Source organism: Mus musculus, chromosome 7 (assembly GCF_000001635.26).
Source record: "Mus musculus strain C57BL/6J chromosome 7, GRCm38.p6 C57BL/6J".
Classification (NCBI taxonomy): Eukaryota; Metazoa; Chordata; class Mammalia; order Rodentia; family Muridae; genus Mus; species Mus musculus.
This window is the reverse complement of record NC_000073.6, coordinates 100,845,847-100,863,489: the sequence shown is the minus strand read 5'-3', so window position 1 is coordinate 100,863,489 and position 17,643 is coordinate 100,845,847. Positions and strand designations below refer to the sequence as shown.

The 17,643-nt window shown below is 53.9% G+C and overlaps 1 protein-coding gene across 14 annotated transcripts; it reads left to right on the top strand.

The window, feature by feature from the left end:
• Nucleotides 1–17,643, top strand: Relt (RELT tumor necrosis factor receptor). Of its 14 annotated transcripts, none has more exons than XM_030242674.1 (11): nucleotides 14–196; nucleotides 10,375–10,444; nucleotides 11,776–11,850; nucleotides 11,970–12,136; nucleotides 12,318–12,397; nucleotides 13,168–13,425; nucleotides 14,611–14,691; nucleotides 14,987–15,068; nucleotides 15,217–15,471; nucleotides 16,005–16,094; nucleotides 16,213–17,643. In XM_030242674.1, the coding sequence occupies exons 2-10, from the start codon at nucleotides 10,379–10,381 to the stop codon at nucleotides 16,066–16,068; spliced, it is 1,128 nt and encodes a 375-aa protein (XP_030098534.1). In that variant the 5' UTR covers nucleotides 14–196; nucleotides 10,375–10,378; the 3' UTR covers nucleotides 16,069–16,094; nucleotides 16,213–17,643. The 14 variants fall into 14 exon arrangements, 12 of the variants coding, with proteins under 12 accessions (XP_006508003.1, XP_030098535.1, XP_030098534.1 ...); NM_177073.6 differs by having other exon boundaries at nucleotides 77–196; nucleotides 15,896–16,094; nucleotides 16,213–17,642; NM_001358914.1 differs by having other exon boundaries at nucleotides 77–378; nucleotides 15,896–16,094; nucleotides 16,213–17,642.

Genomic DNA, 17,643 nt, shown 5'->3' with positions numbered 1-17,643 from the left:
AGGGGCCGCAAGTCGGAGCTCTGACGTCGGGGGCGGGGCCAGAAGCCGTGACGCGAGGGGAGGGGCCGCGCAGCTTCCCGGCCAGGCCGGCGATTCATTCAAAAGGCGCGCAGGCTGCGCGGCCGGCCCCGAGCGCTCGCCTAGCGGGGCCCCGGCGCCGCGTCGGACGCTGAGCGAAGCTGGTGCTGCGGGCCAGGTAAGGAGGGTGCGCACGGCCCTCAGCCCCGCTCCGCTGCTCCGAGGAAGTTCTCCTGAGCGGCGGATGCGTCAGCCCCGCTCTCCTGCCCAGTCCCGTCCCATCCTGGTGCTGTCTACGCGTCCCGGAGCCCCCGGGCTGCGCGTCCTCCCGGCACCGCGCGCGGCGCAGTCTGTCAGAAGGTGCGCGAGAGGAAGCAGCGGAACTTGGCGTGCAAGGGGTCGGGGGAGCCCGGGAAACTTGGACTGACACCAAAGGCCGGCTGCGGGACGGGACGGCGGCGCCTCGGTGCGGCTGCAGCGCGGGGCGGCCGGGAAGGGGGGGGGTGTTCTGAACGGTGTCAGCCAGTGACTGTGGGTGACACGGCGCATGAGGCGGCCTGGCCCGGGCGAACGTGTGGCTGGGACACTGGGCGGTGACGCCGAGCCTAGCGGGCGACACAGAGGGGCTCTGTGTGTGAGGCAGGCAGAGTGTGTGTGATTGTGTATGTGAGAGACCCCAGGTCACTGGGGTCACTGTGTGTGGCCGGCCTGTAGTGTGACCCGGGCTAGTTGTGAGTATAAGGTAGAACAGAGGAACCCTAAATAACTTAAGCAAGCCCTGAATCACGGGGTCATAGGGTGCATGTGGGACGGGGTGGGGGGGGAGGGAGGAGAGAGAGAGAGAGAGAGAGAGAGAGAGAGAGAGAGAGAGAGAGAGAGAGAGACTGTCTGCCTGCCTGCCTGCCTAGGATAGAGTAAGACAAGGAGGAACCTGACACCTTCCAGTGTTTGAGGGGCCAAGGAAGATCAGGAGTCTAGGGAATAAAGATCTCTCTCCAAGACACCCTTAGAGTTCAGTTTAGTGAGTTTGCACGCAGACATGACCTAGCAGAGGAAGCCAGAATTGGGTGGGCTAGCCCCTCTGGCACAGAGAAGACCTGAGGTGGTCTCAGTCTCCACTCCACTCCACGCTCACACACACACACACACACACACACACACACACACACACACACTGAAGTCCCCAACATCTAGCAAGGCACTGTGTATTCTGTTTTGTGATCAGATCTACCCCTGCTAAGCCTCAGTCTCCCAGTCTGCAGAGAGGTGTGAATAGCCTGTGAATCATCACTTTGGGATCCTCTATTGTTTTTGGGTCAGTCTTCTCCATTCTCCTCTCCCCTCCAGACAGAAAGACTGCAGTGGGGGTGGGGGCAGGCGTCTGCTTGTGACACAATGGAGTGGTCCAAGGTTCCCATGTGTTGGTGAACAGTTGGAAACAGTCTTGCTCACAGTTGGTCAAGAAGATGTCAGGCTCCCACTCAAAAGCCACTGGCCCTTTAGATACTGAAACCTCAATCCAAAGACACTTCTCTACCCAGGTCTCCTTTTTCAGCCCCCTGGTTGGAAAGAGAGGGAATATTTGTTCTCCGGCAATGAATGGTCTGTTCTGATCTGGTCTTGGAGTTCTTGCTTGGTCTCTGGAAAAGGCCATTCTGAGACTCCTGCTCCCACAAGAGGGGCAGTGCCTCAATTTATGTAGAATGGGTGGCATCTGGGCTCCCTAGCTCCAGAGGTGGCAGTAGCGATGGGGTACCACATCTGATAGAAGTAGTATGTGGAGGGTCTGTTTTTGGTGACCCTCTGGAAGGGGGGCTTGACATTGGGGTGGGGGACAGTGACAGGCTTTCCTTTAAACACTTCATAATGTGCTGTTTTGTTGAATCCTTACAGCGGTTCTAAGATGTGGTGACTCTTAGAGGAACTGAGGCCCAGAGAACCACAGTGGCTTGTCCAAGGTCACATAGACTCAGGACAGTGCCAGGACTGGGATTCAAGCCTGCCTGTGAGGTGCTTGGAGAGGATCACCACTTTCCTGGTAGTTGCTCTTGGCATATCTGAGCTCCCATCTATCAGACTTGGGCTGGCAGGCCTGGTAGGCCTGGCACAGGTGCCCCAATTGAGTTTGTAGTGAGATTCGCATGCCCACGTGGCTAACAAATTGCAAGTGGGCGTTTTTAGTCTTCTTGTTCCTTCTCCGCCTCTGAGCCAGAGATCACCAGGAAGACCTATCTCCTGCCTTTTAGAGCCTGCAGCTGGTCTTGGAAACATGTATCCTGGCTCTGAAGTATCTGGAGTAGCAGCACAGCCTGGGGTGCAAGGATGGTGACCTTCATCATACTTAAGATGTCCCCAACCCCCTATCTTTGACTCTCTCATTTGCTGTGGTGGAGAGCAAATGGAGTGACCTTGTGCTTACCCTACCCAGTCTGGGTCTCTGTCTCCCCATTCTTCCCAACAACTCTTTCTAATTCTGATCATTGCTGTGCTCAGCCTAGAGCTGAGGCTGGGGATCAGGGTGTCCCTCAGTTCTCCCTGGAATGACTGGAGCTGTGCTTTTGGGGCTGATGAAAATAGCTGTCTTGGTCTCCAGGGGCTGAGCCCAAGTTATTTCCATCCCCAGCCCAGAGGTAGAAATAGCTCAGGGCCAGGAGAAGGAGAGAGGGGAGAAGGGTTAACTAAGGGTTAATCTTCCCTTCTGGCCCAGCCTCTGTGGAGCCCCCCAGCTCTACTGTATGCCCCACCCAAGCCAAACCATTCTGGGAACTTGGGCCTCTGGGGATGAAAGTGGGGCCACGCTGGGTTTCTATTTGGTGTGGTAGTTGCTACAGGGAGGTGCCTGTGTCTGCCATTGGTAGGAAGCATAGAGGGGCCCACCTTACAGAGCCAGCAGGCTCAGCCCCTCCATATACTGGGAGAGACTAGTTCAAAGAATGACAGGGCACATAGCCCCTAGCATTGCGGGCATAGCTCTCCTGTCCACTTTCCATCTTGCCACTTGATCCCTGGACGCTTGGCAGCAAGGGCAGCAGGTTCTATCACAGCTTTGCAATCTTCTGCCCCAACTTTGGCTTTCTCTGTGTGTCCAGCTGCTTTTTTGTTTTGGTTTGGTTTGCTTTTTCAGTACTATATGGATTGAACCCAGTCTTGCACATGCTAAGCTGGTAGATAGAGACAGCAGTCAGCATTACATCCCTGCTGTGTGCTCAGCCCCTAAGGCTATCAGATCTTTGCCCCTGTCCTCCAGACAGTCCTCAGTCTTTGTAGACATAGGCAAGGAAACCAGGATTCAGAGGAGAAGACATTTTAGAGACCCTAGTGCCACTGGAATCTACAGCCAGGTCTATGGCCTTGAAGCTCAGACTTCTTTCCTGAGCCACCCTGGGAAAGACGAGCACTCTATAAATAAACTGCCCATGTGTGCCTGGTTGGTTAGCACAGCTGGAGGGGGATGGAGAGGCATTGTGTGGTCAATTAGAGGCAGGGTCCGAGCGTGAGTTTGGAGAAGGGACTAAACTTGGCCCTGTGCATCCTCAGCCATGAGAGGGGACTGAGAGCCTATGGGCCCTGCACTCTGCTTCCTTGCTGCTCCCTCAGGCAGCCTCCTCATCACTGGGAAGGGTCAAAGGAGCCTAGAACTTATGGCTGAGTGGGTCCTTTCATAGGAAGACTTCCTGAAGACCAGAGTGGGGCTGGGCTCAGGGCTACTGGTAAAGAGTTGCTGTTAGCCTGTGTGGTCTGGATCTTACCCACACCATGAGGTCAGCTGAGTAGGCACAATTGCCCCAAGTTATGGACTGCATGTGAACGGTTGAACTTGTCTGCCCAGTCCTCTACCTTCCTGACTCTGTAGTCTCAGTACACACAAGCCTCTGTCGGGTTCCTCACAGCATGCTTTCGGCACCCAATCAGCCACCCTGGATGGCCTTGACTGGACACTCTTTGTTTTGAGCCTGAGTTCATCTGTGACACTGGAGAGGCTGTGCTGTGAGAACGTGCTTCTTGGCCACCATTGCTTAGGTGAGATCCCAAATATCCACATCCTATGAGGCCCTGAATCACATGAGAGGTTAAGTAACTGTTCAAGGTCACAGATCTACTTAGTGACAGAGCCAGAGCTTCAGCCTAGGTGGACTGCTCCAGAGCCTGGTCACATATGCCACCCAGACCTCAGCACCATACCCCTGGGTAGGGCCTCATTCCCCAGCACCCAAGCCTAAGGAATTGGAGAGTGAACTGCAGTTCTCTGGTTTCTCCTCAGTCTCTCCCTACATTTCTGCTCCAGTCAACCAACTTGGGATGATGGGGTCAGGGCTTATGCTGAGCAGTCTCTAGACCATCCTGGCTCATTATCAATTCAATGCAAAGTGGAGGTGTGTGGTCAGGGCTGTAGCCAAGCTGACTTCTGTGGGGGAGGAGTAGCAACCAGAATAAGGGATGAACTGAGTGTTTTTCAGCACCTTCTGGGCCCTGCTATCCTGTCTTATGGCCAAAGGAGGTAGTCCAGGTATGGCCGTGGTTCTTAAAGGTTGGTGTGGGTTAAATCAGGCCCTTGAAAGCAGTGGAGTGTCAGGTGTGGGCGACATGGGCAAGAGCTGCCTGCTGCTTGTCTCCTCTCCAGGGTTGGTAAGCTGGGTTACCTTCCAGACCTGTTTCCTTTCAAACAAATATTACATAAGTTTGTTTACTCTATACTGACAGGGTGGTGGTGTGGAAGTCAGGACAACCTGCTGCAATCAGTTTTTCCCTCCCACCATGTGGATTCTGGTAATTGAACCCAGGCCATTCCGTGTTGGTGGCAAGTGCCTTAACACTTACTGGCCCTAGACCAAGCTCTTACAGGTTACTCAACTACCTCAGCCTCCTTTTTGCAAGTATGGATCATGGAAGCCTGTGTTGAGAGATCCAGCGAGACTCAGGCTGGAGAGGGATGGGACATGTGAGAGGGTCCTTGGGAAACCACAGACCTGTTCTAGGGGTGACTGCCTAGTCTCAGACACTCTTCTCGATCTCCAGACTTGTCAGGAGGGAGAAGATTGCATTCATTTCCTACTCAGACTGGAGGAGCTGAGAGCCAGATCTGGCTGCCTCAGCCCTTTCCTTAGCCTTAAGGAGGCAATTAGCCCTTTCAGCCCCTCCTGCCCCCTTACCACCGGAGCTGCTGAAATGTAGGCCCAGTGGCAGCCAGGAGGGCTGAGGAACAGAACCATGCCCAGTTCCTGCTGCTTGGAAGTGTGTGCGGAATAGGACTCTGAGGGTCCACACAGGAGAACACTCTAGTGTGAGTGACCTACGTAGTTATGGCTGCCCAGAACTAGGAAGAAAGCAGGGAGTGGGGTGCCCTTCTTTTTCATAGGCTCTAGACAGCTTTTTGTTTAACTCTGGGCCTTCAGCCTCAACAGCAGCTCTGGAAGCTGCTCTTCCTGCCTCTGGGAATTCCCAGATTTTCCATCTTCTTGCTTCCTATAGTTTGCAGTGCTTTTCTGTATGATCTGGTACAAATTAGCACACTCTACAAATAAGCAAGGTGCGGGCCGTTCTCAGAGGCCCTGAGGCTGCCAGGTGGGGAACACACATCTTTTGGGCATTGCCTACATCTTTCTGGTAAACCTTAAGTTGAGCCCCCTTCCACACACGCCTACACTAGCCTTCCTGCTACCAGATTGGCAAGCACTCTTGAAAGGGCCTGCCTGCAGAGTCAGAACTAGGCTTCAGAGTTGGGAAGGCAGAGATGAGGCAGTTCTGGCCTCCATCCCTGCTTTAGTACTTACAGGCCATGGGACCCCCACAGGTGACTTCTCTCAACCTGTTAGCTCAAGTCTGAAAGGGACTAGTCACGTCTATGGGAATTGAGGTGAGCCAGGGTGAGGGATAGTCCCCAGTTGAGGTTGGCCCACTTCTGTTAGGGAAGCCAGCAGTGCTTCGCAGCCTTAACTAGTGCCCAGTGTGGGCACTGCCCTACTTCAGCCCCAGTTGCCAGGGAACCACTGGGTCCTTTACTAACCTGGATTTCTCTATTGATGTTGCTTTTGTTGCTGCCTGGTGCAGCCACTGCTGAGGAAGGCTTGTGTCCAGCTGTGTTTCCAGGCAACCCTTGCCTCTAGAGGCTGCAGAGAAGGCCACGGGCTGGAAAGCAGAATCTGCCTTCTTACCTGCCCTACCCCAGGTGGGCCCTGATCCCCCCTCCCTCTCTCTCAGTGCCCTCACTTGGCTGGCAGCCTAGCTCACCTGCCTGCCCAGAGGCAAATCACTCAGTGTTTTGCTTCCTCTGCTTAACTCTTCGGGGTTCCCATAGGCTCTGGGAAAAGTACAAGCTCAGCATGACCTGGACTCTGCTTGCAGTCTTCCCAGACTCCTCTCCTGCACCTCCCACCCCTACCTTACTAATCACTGATCCTAAGTACAAAAGAGAACCTCCCCGCCCTTCACACTTACAGGTCAGACATGTGCATTTCCTTTTTAAACATTTACACATGGGGAAACTGAGTCATGGTGTAGTGTAGTGTGTACTTGTGAGTGTGTACTTACTCTGTGCCAGTCCTGCTGAGAACTAAATGCGAATTCTCTTTTCATGCTCACATGAGTCCTCTGTACCGGCTCCATAGCCTCACAGACAGTGAAGAACAGGGGAGGGCAGGCTGTCCCCAGGTTAGCAGACGGCTTCAGAACCAAGTTAAGAGAAACCCTGCCAGCTGGGCAGTGGTGGCACACACCTTTAATCCCAGCACTTGGGAGGCAGAGGCAGGCAGATTTCTGAGTTCGAGGCCAGCCTGGTCTACAGAGTGAGTTCCAGGACAGCCAGGGCTATACAGAGAAACCCTGTCTCGAAAAAACAAAACAAGAGAAAGCCTGCCTCTAGACTCCTTTACCAGTAGTGTGTGTTCTCTCTGGCCCACCTTCTCTGGCATAACTAATCCAGTCTACTGAAGACATTTCTTCTGCTTCTCATCTCCAGTACAGCACACAGCCAGCGTAGCCCTGGGCATAAAGGACAGCTTGTGGTGAGAAAGAGGCTGGGCAAATGGCACCATAGCTAAGGGGAGGTAGTGGTTGGGGGAACCTCCAGGAGGAAGTGACTTTGAACTACACTCTGGAGGAAGAGTAGGTGTTGGCCAAAAGTGATAGGAGGGGTTTCTGAGCAGAGGAAACAGTAGGTAACTCATCTCTGTGACTTGAAAGAAGCTTCAAGAAGCTGAGAAAGAAACCTAAGGTGGCTGGCGTATGTGTGCATATTTGTGTAAGGAGGTTTTCAGAGGTACATGGGGAAGCCATACTGAGGGTGGGAGAGCTGACTCAGGGCACACAAACATCTGTCAGGACACCTAGGCTGCAGGTACTGTTAACCAGAGGTCAGAAGAAGAGGGCAGAGGCCTCGGGAGATCTCTGGGAGTATGCTAGGGGGGCGGTGGCTGAGGCCAGGGGTAAACCCACAGCTTCAGTTCTAGGAAAGAGGAAGCAGCCTAAGGCTGGGGGGTGGGGGGCAGGCAGGGCAAGCAGTACAACTTCCTCTTTCTGAGACCTCTAGGACCCTCCTCCCTTGGGGAACTTCTACCGCAGCTTCTACAGCAGCTTGGATCCTGCTGTAGCTTTGCTAGCTGGCTTGCACTCAAGGAATTTCTGTTCTCATTGTTTGGGCACTTTTGTAGAGGGCTAGGTTTTTTTCTTTTAAAAAGCCCCCCTTTTCCCCAGGCTCTGAGCACATTTGGTAGAGGCATCGGGTCCCATGCCTGGGTTAGGTGCTGGGCTTTGTGGTGAGTAAAGCAGACCCCCTGCCCTGACTGCTGACTGCTGTCTGCTTGGGGGACATGCTGTGAACAAGCAAGCCAACAAATACTTAATGACCACCCCACGGGGTGGGGGGAGGAAATCCTGTGACCAGCTTCATGACAGGCTTCTGCACAGGAGATAAACAACCCATCCTGTGGATGAGGAAACTGAGGCTAGGGAAGCCGGGAGCTCAAGAGTCACAGGGGATTAGTAGCTGTGAGGATGCTCAGGGCTAGGAGATTTGGAGGAGTGGCCTTTGAGGGAACTTCCTTCTCTGCTGGAACTCTGCCTCTTCAACTCCGTGTGGCTAGAGTGCCTCTCCTCCATCAGGTACCCTGGAGCTGGAAGGGCTTTGTGGGCATTACCGTTTACTCTTGGGCTGCAGTGTTCCCATTTCTGGCATCTGTCTTCCAGGAGGTGTTAGGCTGTGGGGTATCACTGAGTGTTTGGCCTTCTAGATGAGAGAAGTATGGAGAAGGGCTCTACTGACCCCTCCTAGCCTAGGAGAGTCTGTGAGCTTGTTTTCCCATGGGTTTCCAGGGCAGTGTTTCGGATCCTAGAGGACTGGGAGGCAGAGACTGAAGCAGCAGGTGTGCACACGTGTGCATGTGCCTGAGCAGGCAGAAGGGGGTGGGAGTAGGGGTTCAGTCTGGTTAGAGAGGGGGCATGCAGCCAGACTGCAGTAAGTGCCAGGTTTGTGGTAATTAGAAGGTGCATAATTAGAAGGCAGGGGGTGCTGAGTGGCGGGCGGCTGCTGGTGAATTTGCCTTAGTGGGCCCACTATGGCTTGGAGGCTGGGCCTCTGGACCCTCACTTTCCTCCAGGAAGTCTCCGGATCACTTGGTTTCTGGCCTGTCTGCAGATGAACAGCTTTGTGGCCTCTCCTTGTGGCTCAGGTCACTCAGTAGGTACAGTTAGGGTCCGGGTGGTCTTGGGCCTTTTGCATCTGGGGTTTTACCTCTTACTTTTCATCCGTTGTCCTAGCTGTCTAAACTTCCTGGGGATCTGAAGGGCTGCTGGGGCTAGGAGCATGCTGTGGAGACAACCTGAAGACTTGGGGTTTGTGGTTAGGTCTGTGGTGGTGAGATCCTTTGAAGAACTGGAGAGGCCATAGGACATGGCCTTGAGGGGACACAGAGCCAGGGTAGAGTTAAAAGGCACTGGTGCAGAACCTGGAAGGCAGTTTTCTGACCAAATTTAAGGAAGGAAAGGCCAAGGGATGAGTCCGGAGTGCACCTGCTGAGTGTTGACTGCCACATGTGGCCTTTACCTACTCTGGAGCCTGGCCTTCCCTGTCTCTGGTTTTCCCCTTAGTTGGCCTGAGGCCCAAGAGGCGCCTGCTGCCAGTGACCTGGAGAGTCCCTGGATGATGTGATGGCAGCTCCTCCCCCATCCCCTGGGTGTAACCTGAACCCCTGGCCCTGCTAAGGTCTTTGTGGGGCCAGGCCCAGGTCGGGTGGCAGATAGGTTTCCTCTGCTCCACTCTTATTTCCAGCCGGGAAGCCTGGCTCCCAGCAGAAAGGGGGCTCTGTGACCTGGAACTTCCTGCAAATAATAAGTCCTCTGTCAGGCTTGGCATCAAGCATCCTGTGAGCCCTCATCCAATGGTGTGGAGGAGCGCTAGGCCTGTGAGCACCCTTGGGTTTCAGAAGTTGCTAATAGCTTGTATTGAGGCTTGATGAACACCCTATCCTAGCCTATGACCCTGAAGCCAGGTCTCTGGGAAATACATATGAACTTTCTGTTGTCTAATCTGAATCTTTTCTGCCACTCCAACCTTGTCTACTAGCTAGAGACTGCTCTAGAGGTAGTGCTGTCTTGGCATCAAAGGGAGTCTCACTCAGCCTGGGGCCAGTGGGCTGGGGAGCTGGCATTGATGGTTCTCTGAAACATCTCAGAGTGTCCTCTGTGGACTTTGGTGTTCCTAATTTCCTAGTGCAGAGGCATGTCTGGCATATAGGAGTTGCTGAAGAGGCTCCAGCTGGCTGAATGCTAGCTATGGTGACACTCCCAGGTCTGCCATGACACATGGGCAGGAAGAGATGCAAGCACATATGCCCAGGCCTCCCTGGGAGAAGTGTAGAGGAGGAACAGGTGACAGAGCGAGAAGGGGTGTGACTTTTAGAAGTACTTCCACATACAGGCCTTTGAGCTGGGCGTGAAGGATTAGGGCCTTCCTGTAGCAGAACCTGCAAGAATTAAGGCAGTGTGAGAGTGGTCTGGGAGCTGTGGGAAACCGGGCTAGAGGCAGTAGCCATTTTAAGCCCAGCTCAGCTCTTCCCCAGCTTCTTTCCTCTTGGCCCTCTCTGGTTCCTTTCATATACCTGGCTGTATATGGAAGGGGAAGGAAGCACTTCCTCCTCTGGGAAGCCTGAACTAGAGAGCCATCAGCTTCCCTCCAGTCTCTGCCTGTAAGGCTGGCCCTAAACATGTCAGTTCTATTTCTGCTCAGACCTGCATCCCACCATGTGGGACAAATGCTTGCCTAGCACCCAGCAGTAGTTCTGTCATTGTGAATGTGGCCAGGAGGGAGACAGCAGCTGCCTGCCTGGTCTGGCTGCTCTCCTGAGCTTCCTTTATCTGCCCTAGGTCAATGTCACTCCAGGGCCTGATGATGAAGCGGACCTTGCTGTGCTGGCCCCTGTCTTGCCTCTTTGTGGTGAGTTGGGGAAGGGTCCAGAGAAACTAGAATAGTTGGAATCTGAGCATGCAATCAGCACTCCAAGAGTGGGGGGAATGCAGGTCCTGCTCTGAGCCTCGGGCTCTGGGGAACTTAAATGCTTGTCTCCTTCTGGGAAGAATTCAAGGCCTTCAGACCTGATGAAGCATCTACTAGTACTACCTGGCATTCGGTAGTGATGCTGTAGAGACAGACACAATCTCTTCTACTCATGACATCCAAACCAGAGAATAGAGCTTTCCCAAGCAATTCATATATGGGCCGGAGGGATTTCCTAGCATTTTCAGGCATGGCAAGAGGGCAAGGTGCTTGCCTCCTGCCAGTGTGGGACAGGTGGAGGATAGGTGGGGACCTGAAAGAAATTGAATAACTCATGAACTGGATGTAGGCCCTATATTAGTTGAAGGAAGCCTCGATTCTGGGGCTAGAGTCAGAGCACCTACAGACTTGTAGCCTCAGGCAGATCTGAGGTCTGATCTGTGGTGATCTTTCTGCTGTAATTCTGGACTCAGGAAGAACAAGCCAACGTCTCCGAGAGGTAGCCTGCAGCCTTAGCAGTTGTTGGGAGCCAGGCTGACATTCTACCTTCAGGGTAACTGGCCCTGGAGCTTCCTAGCCCTAGTAGCTGCGGCCAAGTTGGAGGACAGGGCTTTCCCACAGTAGGAGTCAGGGCAAGCAGTGCATTCAATTGAGTGGGAAGCAAAGGGAGGCCATCCAAGAGGGGCTAGCAGTCCATATCTAGAAGAGCGCTCCTTTGGAACGTGGCATCCCCTGTTTAGGTGCAAGGTATGAATGGGGTGGCCTTGGCACAGCGGAGGTCACAGAGAAGGATGTGGTCTCAGACTCAGCTCTGGGCCCAGAATAGTAAGCACCAGCTGCAGACTTGGCTCTAGGCATGATAAACAGAGGGGAGTTAATGACATGCTCAGCTTCAGGGTGAGGGGAGGCGTGCAGCAGAGGGGAGACAATCTCAGAGGAATTCGGAAGCATTTCCTCCTCGTCTGTCTGGGGTGAGGAGGTGTAACTCATCTGAAAGGGCTGTAATTCAGAGGCTCAATGGCTTGAGGTCCTGATCCTGTCTGGGGCTTTCCAGTATTTTCCAGAAGCAGATATAATTCTCTTTACCCAGACACTGGCAGTGCAGCAGAACTGGCTGAGGCAGGCCCCAAAGCCTGGGTTGGGAGCCTGTGTAGTCTGCGATTCATGCTCTGTTCAGGAAGTAGGTAGTGAGCAGATGACCCTGCAGGCCCCATGTTTTAACATTGTCTTCCTCTGTCACCATGTCCTCTGTTCCACCTGCATTCTTCCAGCTGCTGCCCTGGCCTCTGGCCACTCCAACACCAATAACTCCTTGGCTGTGTCCACCTGGCAAAGAGCCTGACCCAGTGAGTGATGTGCTGTCCTGTCCCGGGATGATTCCTGAGGGCAGAGGGGAGGCCTCGGCCTGGATGCCCAGGGGCTTCTGGCCTGGCTTCAGGCTTGTAATCTCCTTCCTCTCCCACAGGATCCAGGACAGGGCACATTATGCAGAACTTGCCCCCCAGGAACCTTTTCAGCCTCATGGAACTCCTATCCATGCCAGCCTCATTACCGATGCAGCCTTCAAAAGAGGCTGGAGGCCCAGGCTGGCACAGCAACTCATGATACAATGTGTGGAGACTGCCAGCATGGGTGAGCACAGGGTGAAGTGGGGCTTATGCTGGGGTCTTGTCCCACTGCTCCCTCAGTGGGCCTCTTTCCATCTGTGACATGGATAGGGGGACCGTTGAGGGCACTTGGTAGGAAGGAATCCAATTTTTCCTAAGGACAGGTTTTTATCTCTGGACCTCAGTGACATCTTCCCTCCCTGCAGGTGGTTTGGGCCACAGGGAGTTCCTCATGTTCCGTGTCAGCCATGTTCCAAGGCACCTCCAAGTACTGGTGGCTGTGATGGTGAGTGGTAGGTGGTGGGGTAGGAAAGGAAGTCAGGGCACTTGAGCCTAGGAGTGCCTGCAGCATCCATGTAGGGAAGTGGGGTCCTCTTCCAGCCTATAGGGGAACAGGCAGCCAGAAATCGTTCAGCAGTATATGGCCAGCCACCTTCCTGACCTTTGAGTAGTAGAGACAATCCAGCATCAGGCAGCTGCCATTATTAGGATCAGAGTTCATATCCTGTTCGGTCCTATTGTCCCTATCCTTTCTGTAAGAACCCTAAAGATGCATGAGCCAGCCACCCCTTGAGGCTATTAACTCATGTGCTCTTGTGAGAAGGCGAAATCCTGTGTCCCTTTGCCCAGGAGTGTACCATGTATGTGTATCTGCCTGTTCCATACACGTGTATGAGGGGCAGATGTAGGCTGAGGCCCAAGGAAGCCTCACTGGATAGTCGACTGGATGGACAAGGAAGAGTGGCATGAGCTGGCCTTTGTCTTCTTACACATATGTGGCAGGGTAGGCTGTATGGGGACTTCAGTTTTCCCCCAGCTTCATGTTCAGATTCTTGGACGTGCTGCCACTATTCCTGCTCCCAGCCTTCTATCCAGACCTAGCTGGGGCTCCCAAGGCAGGGCCAGGGCAAGATCGCCACCATCTTGTCTGTGGTGAAGTGGGCAGATGCAGCAGGTCAGGCAGAGAGCCTTTCTGGGGCTGAGAAGGGGTGCTACCAGCCCAGCAACTTCTTTATGTTTTTCTCTGCTTCCTTGCTTTCATCCCGTGATGTTCAGAGTCAGGGCGGCGGGGCCGGCGTGGCGTCGAAGTGGCAGCAGGTACCAGTAGCAACGGTGAACCTCGGCAGCCCGGGAATGGCACTCGGGCAGGCGGTCCTGAGGAGACGGCTGCCCAGTATGCAGTGATTGCCATCGTTCCTGTCTTTTGTCTCATGGGGCTTCTGGGCATCCTGGTGTGCAACCTGCTCAAGCGGAAGGGCTACCATTGCACAGCCCAAAAGGAAGTTGGGCCCAGCCCTGGTGGAGGAGGCAGCGGTAAGCCCCTGCTGGGTCGACATGGGGAGACTAGGCTTTAGAGGGACCCTTCATGGCCTGGGATTGACAGGGGAGGGCTAATCAGGAAGGCCTCCTGGAGGTGCTGTGCAGCGGCCTTGGGCAACAGTGACGGCTGACAAGGATGGTGATAGGGGCTGCACTATGGCAATGGGCAGAGGTAAGACAGTGAGTGTGTCAAGTGGAGTTGGTAAGATTCCTGCTCTGGGTGAGGCCCTGCTCCACCATAGGATTGAGACTCTGTAGGGGCCACAGGCTATAGTTGTTTGGTTCAAAATGACCTGTGGCCTCTGGTCTGAAGCATGAGAGTGCCCTACATCAGGTGGGGCTGGCAGAGCCACTGCTCTGGCAGGCACTACGCAGGGTTCAGGTTTCAGCTCCACTGTAGTTCTAGATACAAGTACTGGAATCAGAGGGAGAGGGCCTTGAGCTCATTTCTTCTCTTGCTTACCAATGCCTCAAAGTGTAGAGATCTCATGGACACATATGCACTGCTCTGGGCCGTCAGGAACCTTATGGCCAAGTCAAGAGAAATACAACATCTCCCATGCTTGCTCCCAGGACCCCCTCCAGCTCCTAACCCTGAATCATGGAGTGAGCGGGTAGGAAGATAGCACATTAGGGCCATTTGACTTTGGACTGTACTTTTGCTAGTCTAGCGACCTTAACTGCTGCCTGGGTATACAATTTTGGAAATATGCTTACTGGCTTAGGACCCATCACAACGGCCCATTCTCACATCCTTGATGTTTAAACCCAAAGCTGTTAAATAGTTTCCTGGACAGGATGGTGTGCAGAGAGGTAATAGGCCTGGAGAGGTGTTGAGAGTTCTGAGCATGGAGGGCCCATAGCTCCCTAAGGCCAAGAAAGGTCCAGTGACTATCTGGGAGAGACTGGTGCAATATGCAGGGATATGGTTTTCAGATGGTCCTGAGACCACTGAGCACTTGGAGTTTCTGGGTGCAGGATAACAAAGATGACAGCATACTTTTTTGAGTCTAGGTAGCCCACTGGTAATGGACTTAGTTAGCTGTCTTGTCACCTGAGCGCCACAGTAGATTTTGCTGCAACTCAAAGTAAGGTCTGTGGCGCCCTCTGCCAGCAGATCCTGGTGTAGCCTGGAGTCCCATCTTGCCTAGAACCACGGGTTCCTTTTTTTTTCTCCAGGGATTAATCCTGCCTATAGGACTGAAGATGCCAACGAGGACACCATTGGAGTCCTGGTGCGCCTGATCACAGAGAAGAAAGGTAAAGAGAGAGTCTCTCTTTCATCCTATGCCTGGGAGCGGAAGGTCTTTTCCTAGAGCCTTAGCTAATACTTGGGGGAATCCCTGCCCAGCTCTGCCTCCAAAGCCTCAGTTTGATGGGGGCTCTGACCCTGGGTGCTGCATTTTTGCCTTTGATCTTGACTGGTAAGGGATGGAGGAAGGGCACATAGTTTGGGCCCTAGGACAGGGATGTGGGAGTAGGCAGGGGCTATCCGCTGAGATGGGTGGGATGCTCCTGTAATTTGGAGCTAGGTTCTGACTCCACCTGCCCACAGAGAATGCAGCGGCCCTGGAGGAGCTGTTGAAAGAATATCACAGCAAACAGCTGGTACAGACAAGTCACAGGCCTGTACCCAGGTGAGGGATGGGGCCCTTAGATAATTAGCTTACCTCCTGGGGATTTCCTCTTGGGTCTGCTCCCTTTCGTGCCACCTTTGTTCCTTTCCTTGATGGGCTATCCTTTTCTGGCTTGCTCCAGTGATCATTTCTGCTCTTCCTCCTGCAGGCTGCTGCCGGCCTCACCCAGCATACCCCACATCTGCCCGCATCACCACCACCTGCACACTGTGCAGGGCCTGGCCTCACTCTCTGGCCCCTGTTGCTCCCGTTGTAGCCAGAAGTGGCCAGAGGTGCTGCTGTCTCCTGAGGCAGCAGCTGCCACCACTCCTGCTCCCACCCTTCTGCCTACTGCATCCAGGGCTCCCAAGGCTAGTGCCAAGCCAGGACGTCAGGGCGAGATTACCATCTTGTCTGTGGGCAGGTAAGGTGGGCAGACATAGAGTTGTGGAATAACTTGAAGGCCTGGATGAAAGCAAGTCTGTGGGTTAGCTTAGTGCTGACTAGCCTTTCCTGGGCATCTCTGGGTAGTGTAGGTGGCCAAAAGGGTCATCATTTCCCAGCTGTGCTATGTCACATGGAGCTCTTGGGTCCCTGAGGCACACACAGTCTTGGTGTTATCATACCCGGGACTTCTTAGACCAAGGGTCTGTCTGTACCCCTCTAACTAGATGTGGGGTTGCTGGGAGCTGGATACAAATAGCTGGGGGGCTGAGAAGGACTCCTGAGTAGTCTAACAGGCTCAACCTGTGTGATCTTGGAAATTGCAGGGTGACCTAGTAGGAGCTGCCTTCTTTGGCCTGGGTTTCCCCTCTGATGAGGGGTGTTGGTACCACCTCTCCCTATAGGTTCCGTGTGGCTCGTATTCCTGAGCAGCGGACCAGTTCATTGTTATCTGAGGTGAAGACCATCACGGAGGCTGGGCCTTCAGAGGGTGATCTCCCTGACTCCCCACAGCCTGGTCTTCCCCCCGAGCAGCGGGCACTGCTGGGAAGTGGTGGGAGCCATACTAAGTGGTTGAAGCCCCCAGCAGAGAACAAAGCTGAGGTGAGTGCTTGGAGTTGTGGGGGGGGGTAGCACCTGGGTCAACCCTGACAGAAGAGAGGCCCATGAAGGCAGTGGCGGCCTCTTGACTCAGCTCTGACCCTTTAATCCTGACCCCCAGGAGAACCGCTATGTGGTCCGGCTAAGTGAAAGCAACCTGGTCATCTGATGGGCTGTCTAGAATTAGACACTCTGCCCTGTCCTGGGAGGTTCTGAAGGCTTCCTGCAGGAGGGAGAGCTGCAGCTGGGACTGAGGACCAAGATGCAAAGGCCAAGTCCTGGAGGTGGGACCGTCCGCCCCACTGAGGAGGCAGCCTGCGGCACAGCACGTGAGCAGGAGATCAAGAGCCCACCCTATCCCTGCAGTCCCGGTTACTTCCATGCAGGGTGCTGTAACCCTGTGCCTGCCCTGAACACATCATAGGAGCCCTCTGTCCCTTAGAGGTCTGGTTTGGTGGAGGAGTGGTATCTGTACCTGGCCCCAAGCTTGTGCCTTGGGAACTAGCCACTCTTGCCCATGTCCTGGACCCTGGATGTGACTCCCTCTCTTCTGGCAGGCCCTATAGAGGGAAGGGGTAGCAAAGAGCCCTGTACTGGTGGCAGAGTACCTGGGTTCCAATCCTGGGCTTATCCCTAGGTACGTAGGGGAGGAGAACTCAGTTCCCAGGACCTCTCCAGCTCTTTGCAGATTCTGGGCTGAGTCCTGTTGGGGGGAGCTTGACTTTGCTACCCTCCCATTAGTAGCTTTATCTGGCCTGTTTTTGCTGCTTCCTGGGCCTTGGCCTTCATGGCTCCCATGGGACTGTCTATTATGGTGATGCCTTCAGAAGGGGTTTAATGCATGTGCCTGCCCCTACCCTGCTATTTTTAATGAAACTGAAAAATGACTTGACTTGGACAGGGCTCTCTGGTGCAGAGCCTCAGTCCACCCTGCTGCCCTCAAGCTCTGGAGCTGTGGGAAGAGGAGACAGGCAGGCTAGGGAGTGCCTGTGGCCTGTGGTTTTCAATGCCCCTGTGGTACAGTATCTGCCTGAGTTTTGGGTAGCAGGGGTGACTGCCAATCCAGCCTGTCTTAGTCTCTGCTCTGGCTCAGTGCCTCGTTATTTATGTGGGGCCGTGCAGGCGCGGGGCCCACTGCCCATCCCATTTCTTATTTATTGAAACCTGCTGTTGCCCTGCCCCTACATCTCCAGCCCCACACACTTGAGTAATAAAAGGTGGAAAATGTCGTCATGAGGTGCTTCCTTTCCCCGTATCCTCTCTGAAAACTGCTCACCTCCAGGGCCCTGCCAGGTGTGCACACATCGTCCTCCCCCTCATCAGCACCTTCCTCTGAAACCAGGGAAATAGGCAGAGGTGGCTCCTCGTCTCATCCTCACCGAGGTCCCCAGAGGCCAGGTTCCCCAATAGAAATACAGGCTGAGCCATATGTGTGATTGAATGTGTTCCCATAGTCATTCCAAAAAGTTGTCTAAAAAAGGGTAAACTTAGTATTTTTAACCAAGTATATCCAGAATATTTTCATTGCAATATAAAATCATTATGAAAATTA

Coding starts and splice junctions, on each gene's coding strand:
- Relt (NM_001358914.1), top strand. CDS start 263: ATGCGTCAGCCCCGCTCTCCTGCCCAGTCCCGTCCCATCCTGGTGCTG. Junction 10,445..11,775: donor CCCTGTCTTGCCTCTTTGTG/GTGAGTTGGGGA, acceptor GCATTCTTCCAG/CTGCTGCCCTGGCCTCTGGC. Junction 12,398..13,167: donor AAGTACTGGTGGCTGTGATG/GTGAGTGGTAGG, acceptor CGTGATGTTCAG/AGTCAGGGCGGCGGGGCCGG.